This window comes from Pelobates fuscus, chromosome 3, assembly GCF_036172605.1.
Source record: "Pelobates fuscus isolate aPelFus1 chromosome 3, aPelFus1.pri, whole genome shotgun sequence".
NCBI lineage: Eukaryota > Metazoa > Chordata > Amphibia > Anura > Pelobatidae > Pelobates > Pelobates fuscus.
In genome coordinates, this window is record NC_086319.1 from 400,991,587 (window position 1) to 401,010,081 (window position 18,495).

The 18,495-nt window shown below is 41.4% G+C and overlaps 1 protein-coding gene across 1 annotated transcript; it reads left to right on the top strand.

The window, feature by feature from the left end:
• Positions 1 to 969: 969 nt before the first annotated feature.
• Positions 970 to 18,018, top strand: LOC134601926 (extracellular calcium-sensing receptor-like). The gene is made up of 6 exons (XM_063446432.1): positions 970 to 1,116; positions 8,189 to 8,480; positions 8,907 to 9,737; positions 11,801 to 12,028; positions 16,045 to 16,168; positions 17,108 to 18,018. The coding sequence occupies exons 1-6, from the start codon at positions 983 to 985 to the stop codon at positions 18,016 to 18,018; spliced, it is 2,520 nt and encodes an 839-aa protein (XP_063302502.1). The 5' UTR covers positions 970 to 982.
• Positions 18,019 to 18,495: the final 477 nt, after the last annotated feature.

Below are 18,495 nucleotides of genomic sequence, written 5' to 3' on the forward strand. Positions count from 1 at the left end.
CCCCACTCTCACATTAGCCCCCCCACTCTCACATTAGCCCCCCACTCTCACATTAGCCCCCCACTCTCACATTAGCCCCCCCACTCTCACATTAGCCCCCCACTCTCACATTACCCCCCACTCTCGCATTACCCCCTCTCACTCTCGCATTACCCCCTCTCACTCTCGCATTACCCCCTCTCACTCTCGCATTACCCCCTCTCACTCTCACATTACTCCCTCTCACATTACCATCACCCCCCGCTCCCTCTCACATTACCATCACCCCCCTGCTCCCTTTCACCATCACCCCCCTGCTCCCTTTCACCATCACCCCCCTGCTCCCTCTCACCATCACCCCCCCCGCTCCCTCTCACCATCACCCCCCCCGCTCCCTCTCACCATCACACTCCCCGCTCCCTCTCACCATCACACCCCCCGCTCCCTCTCACCATCACACCCCCCGCTCCCTCTCACCATCACACCCCCCGCTCCCTCTCACCATCAGCTACCCCATACACATAGGGTCTCAGACAAAAACGCAAACATGCTCACAGAGACATACATTCGCACACACAAGGATACTCTCTGTCAGACACACTCTCAGGCACATACACAGGTAGACAGTGCATCAATGTGTATATGTGACACTTTTTTGTTAGTGGGGCCTCATGTTTGTGTTTCGCCTAAGGCCTCATAAAGTCTAGAGCCGCCTCTGTAGATGGTCAGTATAGGAATAGTACACTATGTGTAGATGGCCAGTACAGGAATAGTACACTATGTGTAGATGGCCAGTACAGGAATAGTACATTATATGCAGATAGTCAGCACAGAAAATAACAACCTTTATGCTTATAGCACCTGTAAGTGTTGATAAATACATTTCCATGTTTTCACACAATTGCCCATTTCTGTGCACAGGCAGACAACATCCTATTTGTACAGAATATTGTGGTACCTTGTTTTAATGTACCACATGCCCTCCTCGTATTCTGATGGAAACATGGCTGCTTCCAGCATTAATGGTATCTTAGTAGATGGAGACATCCTGATAGGGGCCGTGATTCCCCTTCATGTTGATAAATATTACCCAGAGATTACCTTCCAGAAGAAGCCCCCTCCAGATAATTGCACAAGGTAATGTTTTATTATATTCCACAAACTAAATAGCTTTAAATTATGGTAAAAGTGTGTTATTAGAATATTGCAACTACAATAAAATATAATGCACGGAGTGACAGGAAAAAAATATTCTTTCTTCTGAGTATTATAGGAACTAAACATTCTGTTTAAGCAAATTATAGATCACATGAGCTATTCCCTTGGCAGTTTCAAAACACGGGGGATAAGAACACACCAAGATAAGGTTCAGTGTTAAAAAGAGAACTAGTTGATAAAAGATGGCAACCCAAGCCGGAGTTTCTCTTGTCAGAAAGCAATATGATGAAGGAGTTGGGAGTGGCACCTTGATGTGACCTTTGATGAAATATGTAACGAGAAATAAGAGGACAATAGGAGGGAACTCTATATTTAGTGTAGTATATGCTACAAATGAAAGGTAATGAAAAAGAGATACATTTACCGGAACCAGAGCTATTGGATATTTTAGTTACCTGGGATCCTAACTTTATTTTAGTCACCAGTAATGTTCAGTCCCTATACATACTGTAATTGTTCCTCATGACATAGGATGCAGATCATTTATGAAGATTTATAAAAACAAATATATGTCATTATCAAAGTAAAATTTAATAATTACTTTGGTTTTATGATTCCTTATTTTTACAAACAAAAGGAAATGCTATGGGGACCAAGTTTGCCCATAGCTGTGCCAACTTATTTATTGCAGAATGGGAAGATTCATCCATCTGGACTGAACATCAGTGGGCAGTAGATTTGGTCCTTTACAGAAGCTACGTATACAACTTGTTGTTATTTTTATCTGGAATGGTCTGAAATAAATAGCATAACTCAATAAATAGCATAACTCAATTTACATAACATATACTTTACCAATACTTTACCAATACATGTACAGGGCAGGTGGGGCTCAAGAGGAAAGTGATAACTCAATGGTCCCAGAGTTCAGAGGTATCCCCCTGATACTCACCCCCTTCATGGTACCGCTGCCCCAATAGACTCAAATCCCTCTTGATGATCTGGGCCAGTGGTGGACCTGGATGCGCCAGTGTTTAGAGGCATTAATTTTCTGTTTACCTCCAGGTGTACCGTTGGTTGGGTTACCCCAAGGACAGGTTTGTTGAATAATCTAGTCATTTATTCCCTTGTTCTGCCTTATTGTGTCTTTCTATCTTTCTGGCTCCCATTTAGTGACCACGGTCAAGTAGAGACATGTTAAACTACCTGCTCCGTGTCTTATAAGGCTAAAACGATCGTCTGGGGTTGCTGTGTCTCTCGTGCAGGTGGAACTTGCTGGCATTTCGGATCTGGACTGCCCGTATGGGTGGGACCAGTCTGATATGTTTCAGAGATGTTTTCTCTGTAATGGCACAAGATGAGCTAAAACCAGCTTGAGCTTGTTCTGAGCGGGGAGCCACCGAAGGGCAGGCTATTTCAGTTGCTGTCCGTTCTCAGAATACTCTTGCGACCTGTTTTTTTTGCTACCTGCTCCATGGTGTTCCAATCCCAGATGACCCCCCAATTGTTGACTAGTTTCTCTGTACAGCAACAACATTTATAAGATAAATTTTTGTTATTAATTTTTTTAATACTTTTTGCAAAACCCCTGATCCCAAGGACAATTTCTATAAAAAAATATCCGGCCTGAGGTTGTCTCTGGTACACAGTTAAATGGCAAAAATCACAAGCATCACCTAAAATGTTGAGCCACTTATGTCACATATCATGACTCTTAGATCACCTTAATCAAACCGAGTTCTAACTAGGCTAGTAATTTATGATTTATACTTTCCCCCCCTATATACCCAGACATGTGATGTTATTTCCCCAAGTGTCAGCAGCATAAATTTAATCTATACATTAATATTTTATGAAAGGGGATGCGGGGAAGCATCGCCTTCAAAGTATCCTCAAATCCATGTAATGTTGAAGTACTAGGAAAGAAAAGCCTGGCCATTAACATATCCACAGGCGGGGGTTATACCGCCCAAGTGCATACATCTGGAGCTGGTCATAAGGTCCAGGAAATTGCAAGAGTTACTCCTTTTATTTTTCTCATCAGTTTCCAATGATACTACACTATATTCCATTTTTATCCTCTTTTCTTTCATACTACCTCAACATTACATGGATTGAGGATACTGTTTCCTGCATCCCCTAGAACTATTTTTCAGCCAGAAAGAAGAGTCTCTGGTTTGGGAAGTACAAGCTGCCACACTCATACCAAACTAGCACTAGAAATCCTATTGTTTTATCCATATTAACACGTTATGGACCATTGAACTTGGACCCATTAAGGATAGATCTTTCTGTATACTTTACATGGGTACTTGATATAAAAGAAAAACATGAGGCATACACACATCCATTGTGACTGCATGCCCACTCTTGGGGATGTATGGATGCTCTTTTCAGCTAAACAAAACCTTGACACATTACGGAGAAATTACAGTCAATGACCAGCATGATTTTTACGATAGAAATGGTCACAAAGGAAGCATTTAGGTCAGCGTAGGATTTAGATAATACTACAACCTGTGGCCAGCATTTGTGATAAGGCAGCTACATTAAAAAACTCAAAATACAACATTTTAAATATCGCGGGTTGTCTACTTTTGCATATGGTAGGCCATAATGGTGGATGTTTTCTTTACCAGGCTGCCATACTGTCTTCTAGGTGACATAGGCCGGGAAAGGCATGTAATATATTTGGCCTTGTGACTTCTCAAAAAAAAACTAATCTATAAATCCAGTATATGGGGGTATTGTTATATTGCAATCCTTAGTACAAATGTTGGGGCATTTACTACACTAACACATATCCGGATTATGCACTTTCTTTTGAGAATGTTATTTATGTCTGTGAAAAAATACAAAGAAAACAATATCAACTATATGGTGCTCGTCTCAAAAAAACATTTGTGAAATTTCCAGGTATGAAAATGGCAGGTAATATACTTGGCCCTGTGACTTTGCAAAAAATGGAAAACCAGTACATGGGGGCAATGTTCGTGAGACAATGCTAAATGATTATATTGTGGCTTAAAATGACACTATAGTCACCAGAACAAATACCGCTTAATGTACAGTATTCAGCCTAATGTATAGTATAGAGCCGAATTAAGTTGTTCTGTGAGTATAGCATGTCCCTGCAGGCTTTTTGCTGTAAACACTGTCTTTTCAGAGAAAATTCAGTGTGTACATTACAGCCTAAGGACACCTCCAGTGGCCACTCCTCAGATCTAGTGGCCACTGGAGTTTTAAGACAAAATTAGAATTTTAGGAAATATACTGGCAATAAACCAAAAATAGCCTATAGGGGAGCAATACATTTTAAGCCGATTTTAACTAACAGCTGTATTTTAAAAGAGACAAATAAAAAAATAAAGAATTAAAAGGTTTTTGTTTGCTTTTTAACTGTGGTCAATGTCAAGCCTGTAGAGAAGCCAATGTTGAAAAGAAGAAAACAAATACATTTACTTCTAAAAGTACAACTAAACGTTATGACATCAAACATTTTATCTCTTGTGACACCAGTAATAGGATTTATCTTCTAACATGTGATTGTGGCTTACAATATATAGGTAGAACTACGAGGCCACTTAAGGTTAGGATAAGTGAGCATATTAGAAATATTAAATATAAAGTCACAAACCACTCTGTATCTGCTCACTTTGGTCGTGCCCATAATGGGAATAATAAGTATCTTTTAATATTTTTTTTTATGCATACAGTAGAAAAGTCCACAAGGAGTGGGGACCACCTGAATAAAGTAAAGAATCACTATAGGGTCAGGTACACAAACATGTATTCCAGACCCTATAGTGTTAACACCACCATCTAGCCCCCCTGGACCCCTCATGCCTTCATAAATATAGTAAAAATCTTACTGTATTCAAGCCAGTAGTCAGAAGCTGTAACTCTGCATGCTGTTAGACTCAGAAAAACAAACAGTCTGCTGACATCATCAGAAGTGGTAGCCTGATCCAATCACAATGCTTCCCCATAGGATTGGCTGAGACTGACGAGGAGGATGAGACAGCATGATTCAAACACAGGCCTGGCCAATCAGCATCTCCTCATAGAGATTAATTGAATCAATGAATCTCTATGAGGAAAGTTTAGTGTCTGCATGCAGAGGGAGGAGATACTGAATGTATGGATGCATTTTAGGCAGCCATGACCCAGGAAGGATCTCTAACAGCCATCTGAGGAGTGGCCAGTGATGTAATCACTAGGCTGTAATGTAAACACGGCATTTTCTCAGAAAAGACCGTGTTTACAGCAAAAAGCCTGAAGGTAATGATTCTACTCACTAGAACAAATTCAATAAGCTGTTGTTCTGGTCACTAAAGTGTCCCTTTAAATATGATTTAATGTGTAATGTGGGTGGATCTTTGAAATGGAGACTTTAACCCTCAAGTGTTCAATATAGATTTTGAGATTCACAACTAAATGTAATGTCCCTTTTTCTTGTATTTAGTATTATGCATGTGCTTTTTTTCTAAGTTTTAATGAAATTTATGTTTATAATGTTATTTTTTGTAAATTTATTTTTCTGCTTATTTACATAATTTTAACCTTTATTTTCTATATATTTTTTACCTGTGTTTATAAATATTGGGACTCTTTATGGTGTATATTGTCAACCTTTCATTCACTCATTGAAAGTTTTAACACTGATTGTCCACTTTTTTATTCTGTACCGTGTAGATCTTTATGGTGAATTTATGTGATTGAATTTCACAGTGGGGATTATATGCAATTAAATGGTATAGCACCATAGTATATTGCACATTTTTTTATTGTATATATGTGCCCCAGTTTGTCTCTCCCTCCAATCCCCCAATTCTGTATTTGCCCTATCCCTTTCACTAATGTCCATGTCCCTAGCCCACATCATTAGTGTCTCATCCTTAACTCACCAATTAGTTTCCTTGCTCTAACTCACCAATTAGTGTGCCTGCCCCCAACTATTATATTGCTCCTCCTGCTATGTGACTCCTGGACTATAGACAGTAATTGAGAAGAAATGTAATATGTTCCACCCCTTCTACAAAGCCTCCATGAAGTGGAACCTGATGCTGTGCCCAGTGAAGGGACAGCAGCTTGATCCATGCTACAAAATAATGCTGGCCTGGTTTCAAGCACTCCGTCAGCCCCTAGGACTGCAAGTCCACATGCTCACTGTAGTAGCCCTGCCACTTGCCCATGGCAGGGCTAAAGGCAGAGAGAATCATGCCGGCCTGGTGCCCGGAACTATATTTCCCAAGAATCAGGCAATAGGAATTCCACATTCTGAAGAAAAATAACCATGCTAAAATTGGGAAATGTTATTTTATTTTTATTGAATACTATTTCATATATACATATTTGATATGAAACAAAAGCCCTCTTTGTTCTGAAAGAGGAAAATTATGAACAAACATGTTGCTCAAATTCTAGGATTTGTTTTGGTTTAGAACTTGGACAATTGCCTCCAGCCTTAAGGGGTTGAACATACAACTGTAATCAGGATTATTATTCATATGGGATTGTTTATTACTCAGTACAAATGTCTAGGTATATATCTTTTTTGGATATTGCTTTTCTGACAAGGTTTGTTCTGTGTTCAGTGTTCAAGCATCTTACATTTATGATGGGTGTCTGTAGGTCCAGAATTCTAAAGGCATTACACGCACGCACGCACTCACACACGCACACACGAAAAAGTAGAAAAAGTGAGTTTAATCATTCTATTAACTGGACATCGCAGTCATAAAAATATATGTTCATATTTGATAATGGCATGCCTCTGCATATTAATATGCATATTCCAGCTTTTAAGGTCTTGTTTTTGAATCTGTGAGTATAGTGAATACTGTTTAAATACATGCAGGGTCATGTATGTACGTAGTGGGGAATCGCGATGCAGCCTAGAACAAAAACTAACCCCATTCAACCCCCCAGTAACGACCGACCACTTAGTATGGATAAAACAGACCACAGCATTTATTATCACAAACTAAATTACTGCATAGCACATCCATAACTTTATTTATTAAATCTCTTCTTTTTCTGTAACCAAAAACGTTAGACATAAATAAGCATAAATTAACATATATACATATATAACTCCACCCATAGTGTTATACAGTGACCCAACCGTCCTTGCCAATAAACATGGAGTGGTTCCTAATCACCACTTCCTCTCACCTCCCCCCTCGTCATAAAAATCATATCTTTCCAATGCCTGCCATCAGCCGACCTTATCCACGCTCGATGGGCACGACACCTCAGGCAACCTAATGTTAACCCTTTGAAGCAGGGGAGGTTGAGACCTTAAAAAACTTGTTCATCTCATTCCATATACTTAAACGTAACCCCTCAAACTCAATTGGCAATGACACACTCCCGGCTAGCTGTTACTAAATATACTAAAAGGGTGGGCGGGAGGGAAGCTGTTTGCTGGCCCGAATTCCAAGTGGCACTGAGGTAAGACCTCCCCCACACTAACTTACACAGAACGCCCACACTAACCACACACTCTTTCCCAACCAATCCCATGCATCTATCCCCATACTCCTACATGTGCCCTTGTCCGCTTAGCTGCGCTATCTCCCCGGGGCCTAAGATAATGTTAGAAGTGATTGGTATCAATTGGTTTAAGGTTAGAGAGGGGTTAATCCCACATTTAGATTATAAAGGATGTTAAATGGATTAAAAGCTTGAAAGGGGCTAAATTTGTGTAATGAAAGGTGTTAAAGATGATTGGGTTTAGGGTAAGAGTGGGGTTAAATTTAGTGTTGAGGTACATTGGGTGTTTTGTTTTCAAGAGGAGTTAAATCTAGGATCAAGCTAAAGAGGTTTTTTTCAGCTTTGGGATTTGAGTGCTTAGATTTGGAAATAAGGAAATGGTTACACCTGTAGACATGCACCTGTAGACAGGTGCCTACTTTGCCTAATGGAAAATCCAGCTCTGGTCCAGTGTGATTAATGCTAGACCTGTGATATTGTCAGTGACTGTTTAATAGAACACTGTATGTTTTGCAAGTTGAATTTTGTTAAATATCATTTCATTACTTCTCAGATTTCTTTTAGAGCAATACCAACAATTCCAGGCCTTGAGATTCACCGTGGAGGAAATCAACAGAAACCCAGACCTTCTCCCCAATGTAACTCTAGGTTTTTATGCCTATGACTCCTGCGCAGTGTTGCATGGGGAGGTTGTGGGAACCTTCTGGATGTTGACGGGTAACAATCAGGCTATACCCAATTACTGCTGCCGTGACTATCCACCTGTTGCTGCAGTCATCGGCCACTCAGCTTCTACATACTCCATACTGATGGCTCATCTACTGGGACTGTACCGATATCCACAAGTAAGGGTGATGTGCTGAGACAAAAAATGTGTATTAAACTCCTCCTCAGACAACATATTGGTGGAGATTTGTATTTCAGTTTTGTAGACATATTATATTACTATTAGCAAAATGTATCACCTGCATGTAATTCTAGAAACATATTTAACCCCTTAAGGACACATGACATGTGTGACACGTCATGATTCCCTTTTATTCCAGAAGTTTGGTCCTTAAGGGGTTAAAATGCTGGTTAACAATGTCTTCTTCATTTTTAGTGCATTATTGTACAGCTAATTGTATTTATATATTTTTAATATTTCAGTAAAGATTTAAGAATGCAAAAAAAAAAAAATATTGTCTTCCCAGTGTGTTTGTGTATTATTACATGGCAAAATAGTAATAACCTGAGTTTTCACTAACTAAACTGTATTTTCCACCTAACAGGTCAGTTATTTCTCAACAAGTCCTCTATTGAGTGATAGAACACAGTTCCCTTCCTTCTTCAGAACTGTACCAAGTGACAAATTCCAGTCTGTTGGTCTGTCACAACTAGTGTTACGTTACCAGTGGACCTGGATTGGGCTCATAGCTGCTGACAATGATTATGGTCATCAAGGTGTCCAGGTTATCAAACAAGAAATTATGAACGCTGGAGCATGTGTGGCCTTTACACAATTTTTCATGATTGGTCAATTCTTTACTGAATTCAAAAGTATAGTAAAGGTCATTAAAGAATCAACTGCCAAGGTCATAGTAGCTGTCTCTACGGACATCTATATGATCCCTATTCTGGAGGAGATGCTAAGGCAGAGCGTAACCGGGAAACTCTTTGTTGCCAGTGAAGCATGGTCTATCTCAAATGTTTTATCAGTGGAGAAATACTTTTCTATTCTCACCGGTACTGTGGGTTTTGCGTATCATAGCTCGACTATTCAAGGGTTTCAAGAATTTGCCAGTAGTATTCATCCCTTCAGTACACCTGGGTTAACATGGGCCAAGATCTTCTGGGAGGAAGCTTTTGGATGCAAGTTTCTGAATGAGAAGAACGTTACAGACTTGTCTAAGTATTCTGGATCTTTGTGTACAGGAGATGAAAGTTTGTTCAGTATACAGAATAACTATAATGATGTATCCAGTCTAAGAGTATCTTATAATGTCTATGTTGCAGTCCATGTAATAGCAAAAGCTCTGCACAACCTAATGCAATGCAAAGACTCAACTGGACAACTTTCCAGTGACAAATGTTCAAATATATCAAATTTCCATCCATGGGAGGTAAAAAACTGAATTAGCACTATTTTTATTATTTACTGCACTACATTACACATTAAAGTTTGATTTAGCCAACCTTCCAGTTAGGGGAGGTTGGCTAAATCCCCCAAAATGCATGCAATATGTCCTATATCACAGAGATACATGATGCATTCAAATATAAAAAGAAAATATATTTCCTCCTTAGTCCTAGATTAACAAAACGTCAGATCTATGACTAGGAAAAAAAAAATCGGTCAGAGTGGGTGGTACCAGCTCCACCCAGTATGGGCATGAACCCTTTAATTGTAAAGATAAGAAAACACACACAATATGCTCGGATATTTCCCCTTTAAAAGGGAGGGGGGAACTACCAAGCAAGCCGGTAAAGATACAAATTGAAGGTACACATAGATATTGTGCCTAATAAATCTTAGAATCTAGAGCCTAGTAGACAGGAAAAAGTAGGTAGATGAGGACAGTTGACCGAGCAATGCTAAATATAATTGATACAGTGCGTAAAAAGTATCTCTAAATCCACTGAGAACATAAAGACTTTATTGACCTATTAAAGGAAAAGAGATACAGTGGCAACTGTGTATCAACAATAAAGCTCTCTGATTCCTCTAATTGCCTATACAATCTGCCCTTGGTGCCAAAAACGAATCCATTATTCTGAGTGCTATTACCAAGGGAGTTTATAGGTAGAGGTAAACAGCGCAATTCCTTAAAGTATCTCTGTGTGATAAATCAGTTAAGAGATATAACATTCAATATGTACACACAGTGTGAAATCTTGAAGGATGTTGGACCAAATGCTAATCAGGGAGAAAAATAGACAAAGATAGAAAATGTCTAATAGACAGGGAGAGACAGCGGAGTTAAAGTAAAAAGTGACATTGAGTCTAATATAGAGAAAAGAAACTGTCTCCTGTTCTATTGCTAATTCCCATACTTCTGCTAGTAAACACCTTCGTGGGTGTTCTAAGCTAGGTCATTAAACTAAATGCTGTTATCCTGTCATATGAAGTTAGACTCCAGAGAGAGTAATTTTAGAGATATGGTAACGAAAATTAATGTAAAATCATAACCAAAATTGTGAAAAGAGGAAGGAGGATTCCCTTAGTGCATCGTGAGTGATGTGTTGTGCTGTGCCGAAGTGCAGTGACTCAGGAATGCATCTTGGGTGCATGCGTGGCTAGTGTTCCACCAATCATCTGTCTTCTGTTAGAGAAGCATTGAATCCAATGTTTCTCTATCACAAGCAGTGAATGCTACACCATGCATGACTGTGGAGTGTGTGCTCCCTAAGATCATCTAGCCATTAGATGACCCCTAAAAACTAAGAACCGAAAGGGGGAAGGATGGACAGAGGGTTGCTCAGAGAACAATTAGCTCCAATAAAGGGAGGCATGGAGTGATAGGAGGGCTGGAATTCGGGAGTGAGGGAATAATTTTACACTGAGCCTACAAGCTTGTCCTTGTAGGTGCACTCACATCACTGACTGCAAGAGAAGAAGCTCATTACATCCACCACCAGGACGCAATGCATGTTGAGGAAGGGCTAAAAACTAAGAACCGAAAAGGGGAAAGATGGACAGAGGGCTGCCCAGAGAACAATTAGCTCCAATATAGGGAGGCATGGAGTGATAGGAGGGCTGGAATTCGGGAGTGAGGGAATAATTTTACACTGAGCCTACAAGCTTGTCCTTGCAGGTGCACTCACATCACTGACTGTAAGAGAAGAAGCTCATTACATCCACCACCAGGACGCAATGCATGTTGAGGAAGGGCTATTTTTTTTTATTTTTTTGCACAGTACTCACATTAGACAGTGCGTTACAGAGTTCTACACTCCAGTACAAATTCACAGATTTCTCTCTTTAGGCATCATTTCAATTTTGAAAGGTTGCAAAAACAGTTTGCCTTCACCATGATCACTTCCAAAAAGCTGACGTGGTCATGGTGAAAGGATTCAACCTTTAATTTAAATTGCTTTCCTAGTATATGGATGATTAATTCATTGAGAATGCATTATTTATTATTGCTTAAATTCCAGGAAATAATGTTTAATCCTTACTCTGCAGCTCTTGTACTATTTTAAGAAAGTACAAGTGGAACTCAGCGACAAAAGAGAAGTGTTTTTTGATGAGAATGGAGACCCACCAGCTATATATGACATAGTGAACTGGCACCAGACTACCGAGGGTGCGATTAAACATATGAAGGTGGGGAGATATGACACTGCGGCATCATCTGAAGACATGTTTAGCATTAACACAAGCTTGGTCAGGTGGCCAACAGGTGGGCAGAAGGTGAGAGATGATTGTAATGGCATGGTCAAAAGGTACAGATGCATCAGTGGTAGTTCCGCTGTTGAGGTATGTTATATATGTCCCCTCTATACATAGTGTCAGAAAGTTATAGACTCATATCTGCCCCTCAGAGAGTGTGAATGTGTACACTCCTGTAAGTGTACTTCATCTGCATGGGAATCCATAGTAAAGTCTTTAATCCATAGCATGTCACATGCACATGCCCCATGACTTGTGTTATACTGGCTCCATAACAAGCCAGTAACCAACCTCATGTTGATGATTAACAACGAAACAGCTGTCCATGAGCTTTGCTCCTCTCCCTGAGTTGTGTTTCAAAGCTGTTGTATACAGCAGACACATCCATGTATGAAGTGGAATTATGAGGCAAAAAAAGTGGTTCTTTGTTGAACTCAGGGCCGGACTGGGAGAAAAATTCGGCCCGGGCATTTTTTTATCCCAGCGGCCCACTAAGAAGGGGGCGGGTCAGAGGAGGTGTGTTTTGTCATCACTAATGACAAGCACGCCCCCTCTCAAAGTGAGCATGTTGGTTCAATGCTCTTCCAGGGCAGACCATGCGCAGAGCTCTGCTGAAGAGCTCTAGCATGAGAAAAAAAAAAACTGTATTTGTTCTGCACAGTGCAAGCAAATTTAATAACATGCTTGCACTGTGTTTCCTTGCAACTTGTCTCTGGTGTCTCTATAACTGGATACCAGGAGACAAAAATGCCAGGAAAGAGTATTGTGCATGTGTTTGGAGTCTGCTTGTGGTATTGCGTGTGTGTAGAGTGAGCTGATTGTGGTGTGGTATTGTGTAATAAGGTTAGTTTTAGACATGTTGTGCCTGTGGTGTAATGTGATGCATATGTGGCTAGGGGCTGTAGAGAATGTATGTAAAGGGAATGTAGCATGTGTGCAAACAGGCTATAGAGTATGTGTATAGGTGATGTAGTGTTTGTAGAAAGTGTGTGTTTAGGGGTGTAGTATGTGTTTGCTTACAAGGAATCTAGTGTGTGTGTGTGTGTGTGTGTGTGTGTGTGTGTGTGTGTGTGTGTATAGGGGATTCAGAGTGTATATGTTAAGAGTGTAGTGTGTGTGTATGTATAGGAGTCTAGTGTGTGTTTGAAGGACCCAGAATGTGTAGGAAATCTAGTGAGTGTGTGTTTATAACGGATTCAGAGTGTATATAGGGATCTAGTGTTTATATGTGTGTAGATGATCCAGAGTTGGGTAAGGGATCTAGTGTGTGTCTGGAATGTAATGTGTTTAGGGGTGCAGTATGTGTGAGGGGTGCTGTGTGTGTGTGTGTGTGTGTGTGTGTATGTATATATATATGTGTGTGTTTGGAACTATTGTGTATGTGTGTGGTGCAGTGTGTTGGGGGGGGTTCTGTGTGTATGTGAGGGGTGCAGTATGTGTGCGTGATGGATGCTGTGTGTGAGGGGTGCTGTGTGTGAGGGTGCGGTATGTGAGGGTGCGGTAAGTGGTATGTGAGGGTGTGGTAAGTGGTGTGTGTGAGAATGCTGTGTGTGATGTGTGTAAGAATATGGTGTGTGAGAGTGCTGTGTGTGACAGTGCTGTTTGTAATGTGTGTGAGAGTGCTGTGTATGATAGTGCTGTGTATGATAGTGCTGTGTATGATGGGTGTGAGAGTGCTGTGTGTGAGAGTGCTGAGTGTGATGTGTGTAAGAGTACTGTGTACGATGTGTGTGAGAGTGCTGTGTGTGATGGGTTAGAGAGTGCTGTGTGTGATGGGTTAGAGAGTGCTGTGTGTGATGGGTTAGAGAGTGCTGTGTGTGATGGGTTAGAGAGTGCTGTGTGTGAGAATGCTTTGTGTGATGGGTGTGAGAGTGCTGTGTGTGATGGGTTAGAGAGTGCTGTGTGTGAGAGTGCTGTGTGTGAGAGTGCTGTGTGTGAGAATGCTGTGTGTGATAGTTGTGAGAGTGCTGTGTGTTATGTGGGTGAGAGTGCTGAGTGAGTGCTGAGTGTGATGGGTGTGAGTGCTGTGTGTGTGATGGGTGTGAGAGTGCTGTGTGTGATGGGTGTGAGAGTGCCGTGTGTGATAGTGCTGTGTGTGAGAGTGCTGAATGTGCGAGTGCTGAGTGTGATGTGTGTAAGAGTACTGTGTGTGATGTGGGTGAGAGTGCTGAATGTGATGGGTGTGAGAGCGCTGTGTGTTATGTGGGTGAGAGTGCTGAGTGTAAGAGTGCTGAGTGTGATGGGTGTGAGTGCTGTGTGTAATGGGTGTGAGAGTGCTGTGTGTGATGGGTGTGAGAGTGCTGTGTGTGATGTGGGTGAGAGTGCTGTGTGTGATGGGTGTGAGAATGCTGTGTGTGATGTGGGTGAGAGTGCTGTGTGTGATGTGGGTGAGAGTGCTGAGTGTGATGGGGGTGAGAGTGCTGAGTGTAAGAGTGCTGAGTGTGATGGGTGTGAGTGTGCTGTGTGTGATGGGTGTGAGAGTGCTGTGTGTGATGTGGGTGAGAGTGCTGTGTGTGATGTGGGTGAGAGTGCTGTGTGTGATGTGGGTGAGAGTGCTGTGTGTGATGTGGGTGAGAGTGCTGTGTATGATGTGGGTGAGAGTGCTGTGTATGATGTGGGTGAGAGTGCTGTGTATGATGTGGGTGAGAGTGCTGTGTATGATGTGGGTGAGAGTGCTGAGTGTGATGGGTGTGAGAGTGCTGTGTATGCTGTGGGTGAGAGTGCTGGGGGTGAGAGTGCTGGGGGTGAGAGTGCTGGGGGTGAGAGTGCTGAGTGTGATGGGTGTGAGAGTGCTGAGTGTGATGGGTGTGAGAGTGCTGAGTGTGATGGGTGTGAGAGTGCTGAGTGTGATGGGTGTGAGAGTGCTGAGTGTGATGGGTGTGATTGATGTATAAATGTTAGAATGGATTTTGTGTGTAGGGGGGGTAAACAAATAAAATAACAGGCATTATGTCCCCCCCCCTCCCTTATTACCTTTAGCCTGGGAGGGGGGGACTGGTTCCTGGGACTGGGAGGCAGAGTGGCAGTGTTCCCTGGTGGTCCTCGTGGTGAGTGAACTCTAGCCTGCGGGCTAGAGCTCACTCTCGCGAGATCCGGTTGTTGCCATGGCAACGCTCCGGATCTCGCGAGAGGAACCCGGCGGAGCTGCAAGTTAAAGCTCCGCCGGGTCCTCTCTCCGTGCAGGCTGTCTCCCTCCCTCTCTCTCCCCGCCGGCGGCCGCATTGGATAGCATGTGGGCCGGTGAGGGAGATCTTTGATCTCCCCACCGGCCCGACATGGAATACAGCAGGGCCGGCGCTCGGATAGTGCCGGCCCTGCATAAACCAGCAGGGGAAGTCCTGGGACCTTCCCCTGCCGGCCTCGGCCCCACGGCCATCGCAGCCCACCGGGCATTTGCCCGGTGTGCCCGATGGCCAGTCCGGGCCTGGTTGAACTCATTTGCATACGCCTACCCAGAATCCCTTGCATCAGTGAGAGCACTGTTAAAGTGAGATTTATGTGGGAAAAGCAAGTCTTATGGCTTGACTGGTGTGTGTATTTGTGTTTAGTGTGTGTTGTCCATGAAGTCCATTTTTCCTCTCCCCAATGAGATCTTAGACACTCCTCAGGGTGATGATGGTTTACCACTTTATGTGGTTGTAGCACTATCCAATGGAATGTGGCATTTAGGCGCTACACAGTACATGTTCTGCTATTTCAAGGATTGAGGGTATTCCCATTTGTTATATAATTGTTGTCAAAATTTCACACAAAAAACTAATGTCAAATTGATCAGAATTCCCATGATCCAAAATAGGAATTGCTTATGGCAGAACTTGTTGTACAGGTACAAATGAATTAATTTCTGACAAAATGTAAATATTACCCCCTGAATGCACATTCTGCACCCACGTCTTCACTTGGTCAACTTAAGGTGGCTGTCCGGTTTATTTAAATGGAATGTATTGCTGAAAGGAGATTACGTTTTTACTTTTTTTTAGCAGTGATTTACTGAGGGGCTATGAATAGTTTGTAAATCATGTTGCATTTGCCTTTAGGTCCCTGTGTCCATTTGCAGTGAAAGCTGTCCCCCTGGTTTCAGGAAGGTAGCCAGAAGAGGTGAACCAATGTGTTGTTTTCAATGCAGCCCATGTGCCCAAGGTGAAATCTCCAACCAAACAGGTAAGCAGCAGGAACAAGTCATAGATAAAATACACCACATTACTTCTATTTTTTTTTTATTTCTGCATAAACTAATATTCACTAAAGTTAGTTAGGGCTGGGATTTGTCTATACAACATTGCCCAGGGTTTCTTTCACTTTGATCTGCATTATATGTGAGACTCATAAAACAGTGAATGACATACAATGTAAATCAGGGGGTCCTATGACATGACTCCCAAAATGTCAAATGGAGAAAGAGAGACCCTTTCACTTTAAGGGTGTGAGTGGGAGTGTGGCCAGGGACTGGGCTGTACTGAGAAATTTGAGGTGACTTACTAATCATTAAATGTAAGTTAGAACAAGAACAAAGTACCTTGTTTACACAGACTGATTTCTCAATACATTTATGGTATCCCTCTGAGATAGGGACACTAGGAGATATGCCATGAACATTCATGCATACAAATAGCATCAGAGAAAGAATGCCTAACCTGCAATCACGCCAGGACCAGATTAACATAGATGTTGTTTGTATGTTAATCTGAATGCTTATGTTTTCACTATATCAGTCAGTGAACCGAAGGCTCTTTGTTTGAGCTAAGCCTTGCAATCAGCTGACTCTCTCGAGCAATGAGCTAACTCTGCAGGGCTGCAGTAGACATTTACGAATTATAGCGAGTGTCATGATCTACCAAACTGATTCAAATATTCCCATTTAATATCCAAGGTATGTGCAACGAAATTAAGTGTATTAAACTGTAAGTACTATGGTCCTTTATCAAAAAGTTAGATGGTTCATAAATTCAGAAACTCCTACCAATGTTTTAGGATAGTTAAAATAACATTTTGTTATAACAGTTTAAGTATATATACTTACATTTAATTATTTTATAGGTCAGCTTAAAATTACCAACAACTCTTTTTCCCTGTTTAAACGTTGACGTGTTTGTGTTGTAGATGCCATTGACTGCTTGAAATGTCCCTGGGATATGTGGCCCAATGCCCGAAAGGATCAATGCCTCCCAAAAGCCATTGACTATCTCTCCTATGAAGAACCATTGGGGATGGCGCTGGCCATGACCAGCGCCTGTTCCTCTACGATTCCATTCTCCATCTTTATTCTCTTTATTCATTACAAGAATACCCCAATTGTCAGAGCCAATAACTATGCTTTAAGTTGTATTCTCTTGATATCTTTGTCCCTCTGTTTTCTGAGTTCTTTAGCTTTCATTGATTATCCTCAACCTGAGAAGTGTCTGCTACGACAGGCTGCATTTGGCATGGTCTTTACCATCTGTATCTCTTGTATTTTGGCCAAAACCATCATGGTAGTTTTTGCTTTTATGGCCACAAAACCAGGCAGCAGCTTAAAAAAATGGACCAAGCCTTGGGTGTCTTACACACTTGTTAACATATGTTCCTTGCTACAATTAATATTGTGCATCATGTGGCTTACTCTTTTCCCTCCTTTTACTCAGTATAACACCCAAATACAACCGGGGATCATTGTCATTGAGTGTAATGAAGGTTCACCCACTGCCTTCTGGTGCATGTTGGGATATCTTGGTCTTCTGGCCACTATCAGTTTTGTTGTCGCCTTCTTGGCCAGGAGACTTCCTGACAGCTTCAACGAGGCCAAGTTCATCACCTTCAGCATGCTGGCCTTCCTCAGTGTCTGGCTGTCCTATATCCCGGCTTCTCTCAGCACTCGTGGCAAATACACAGTGGCCATGGAAATATTTGCCATCCAGTCCTCCAGCTGGGCCTTAGTGATCTGTATGTTTGTCCCCAAATGTTTCATTATAGTTTTCCGACCAGACATGAACTCAAAGGAACATCTGATGGCGAAAAGCAAAACTCTGAAATAAAATGCATAGATTTACATCTATTCAAAATCTATAAAGTTGACAGGCAACCTCTCTGCTCATAATACAATTTGGTTACCGTGGCAGCTATATCGAAACTCTAGCACTTTAAATTAATAATTCTAAATAAAATTATAATAACCTTTTTCATACTGATTAGTTTCCGTGCTTCTCATTTAATTCAAAAATCTGAAGATAAAACTAACCATATTCTGAAATCTTTCATCTGTGTCAACAATTTACTTATAAATTCACACTTTTGGCCCCAGTTGCTGAATTTTCTGTTTTCTCTTGTAGAATGTGTCAGTTTGTTTTTTGTGTTATTGTTTATGTTTAAATTCTAATAAATCTTCTCAAAGCCCACTCCGTATTTTTGAAATATGGTCCGCCTATCCATTACTTTATAAAGAAAAAAAAGAGAATCCAAATATCATAAATGCTACTTTTCACTATTATTGATTTGTGGAAAGTTTATGACAG

Excerpts from the sequence above, each read along its gene's own strand:
- LOC134601926 (XM_063446432.1), top strand. The coding sequence starts at position 983 with ATGGCTGCTTCCAGCATTAATGGTATCTTAGTAGATGGAGACATCCTG. Across the intron at positions 9,738-11,800 it reads CAAATTTCCATCCATGGGAG|CTCTTGTACTATTTTAAGAA; the intron begins GTAAAAAACTGA and ends CTTACTCTGCAG. Across the intron at positions 16,169-17,107 it reads TGAAATCTCCAACCAAACAG|ATGCCATTGACTGCTTGAAA; the intron begins GTAAGCAGCAGG and ends TTTGTGTTGTAG.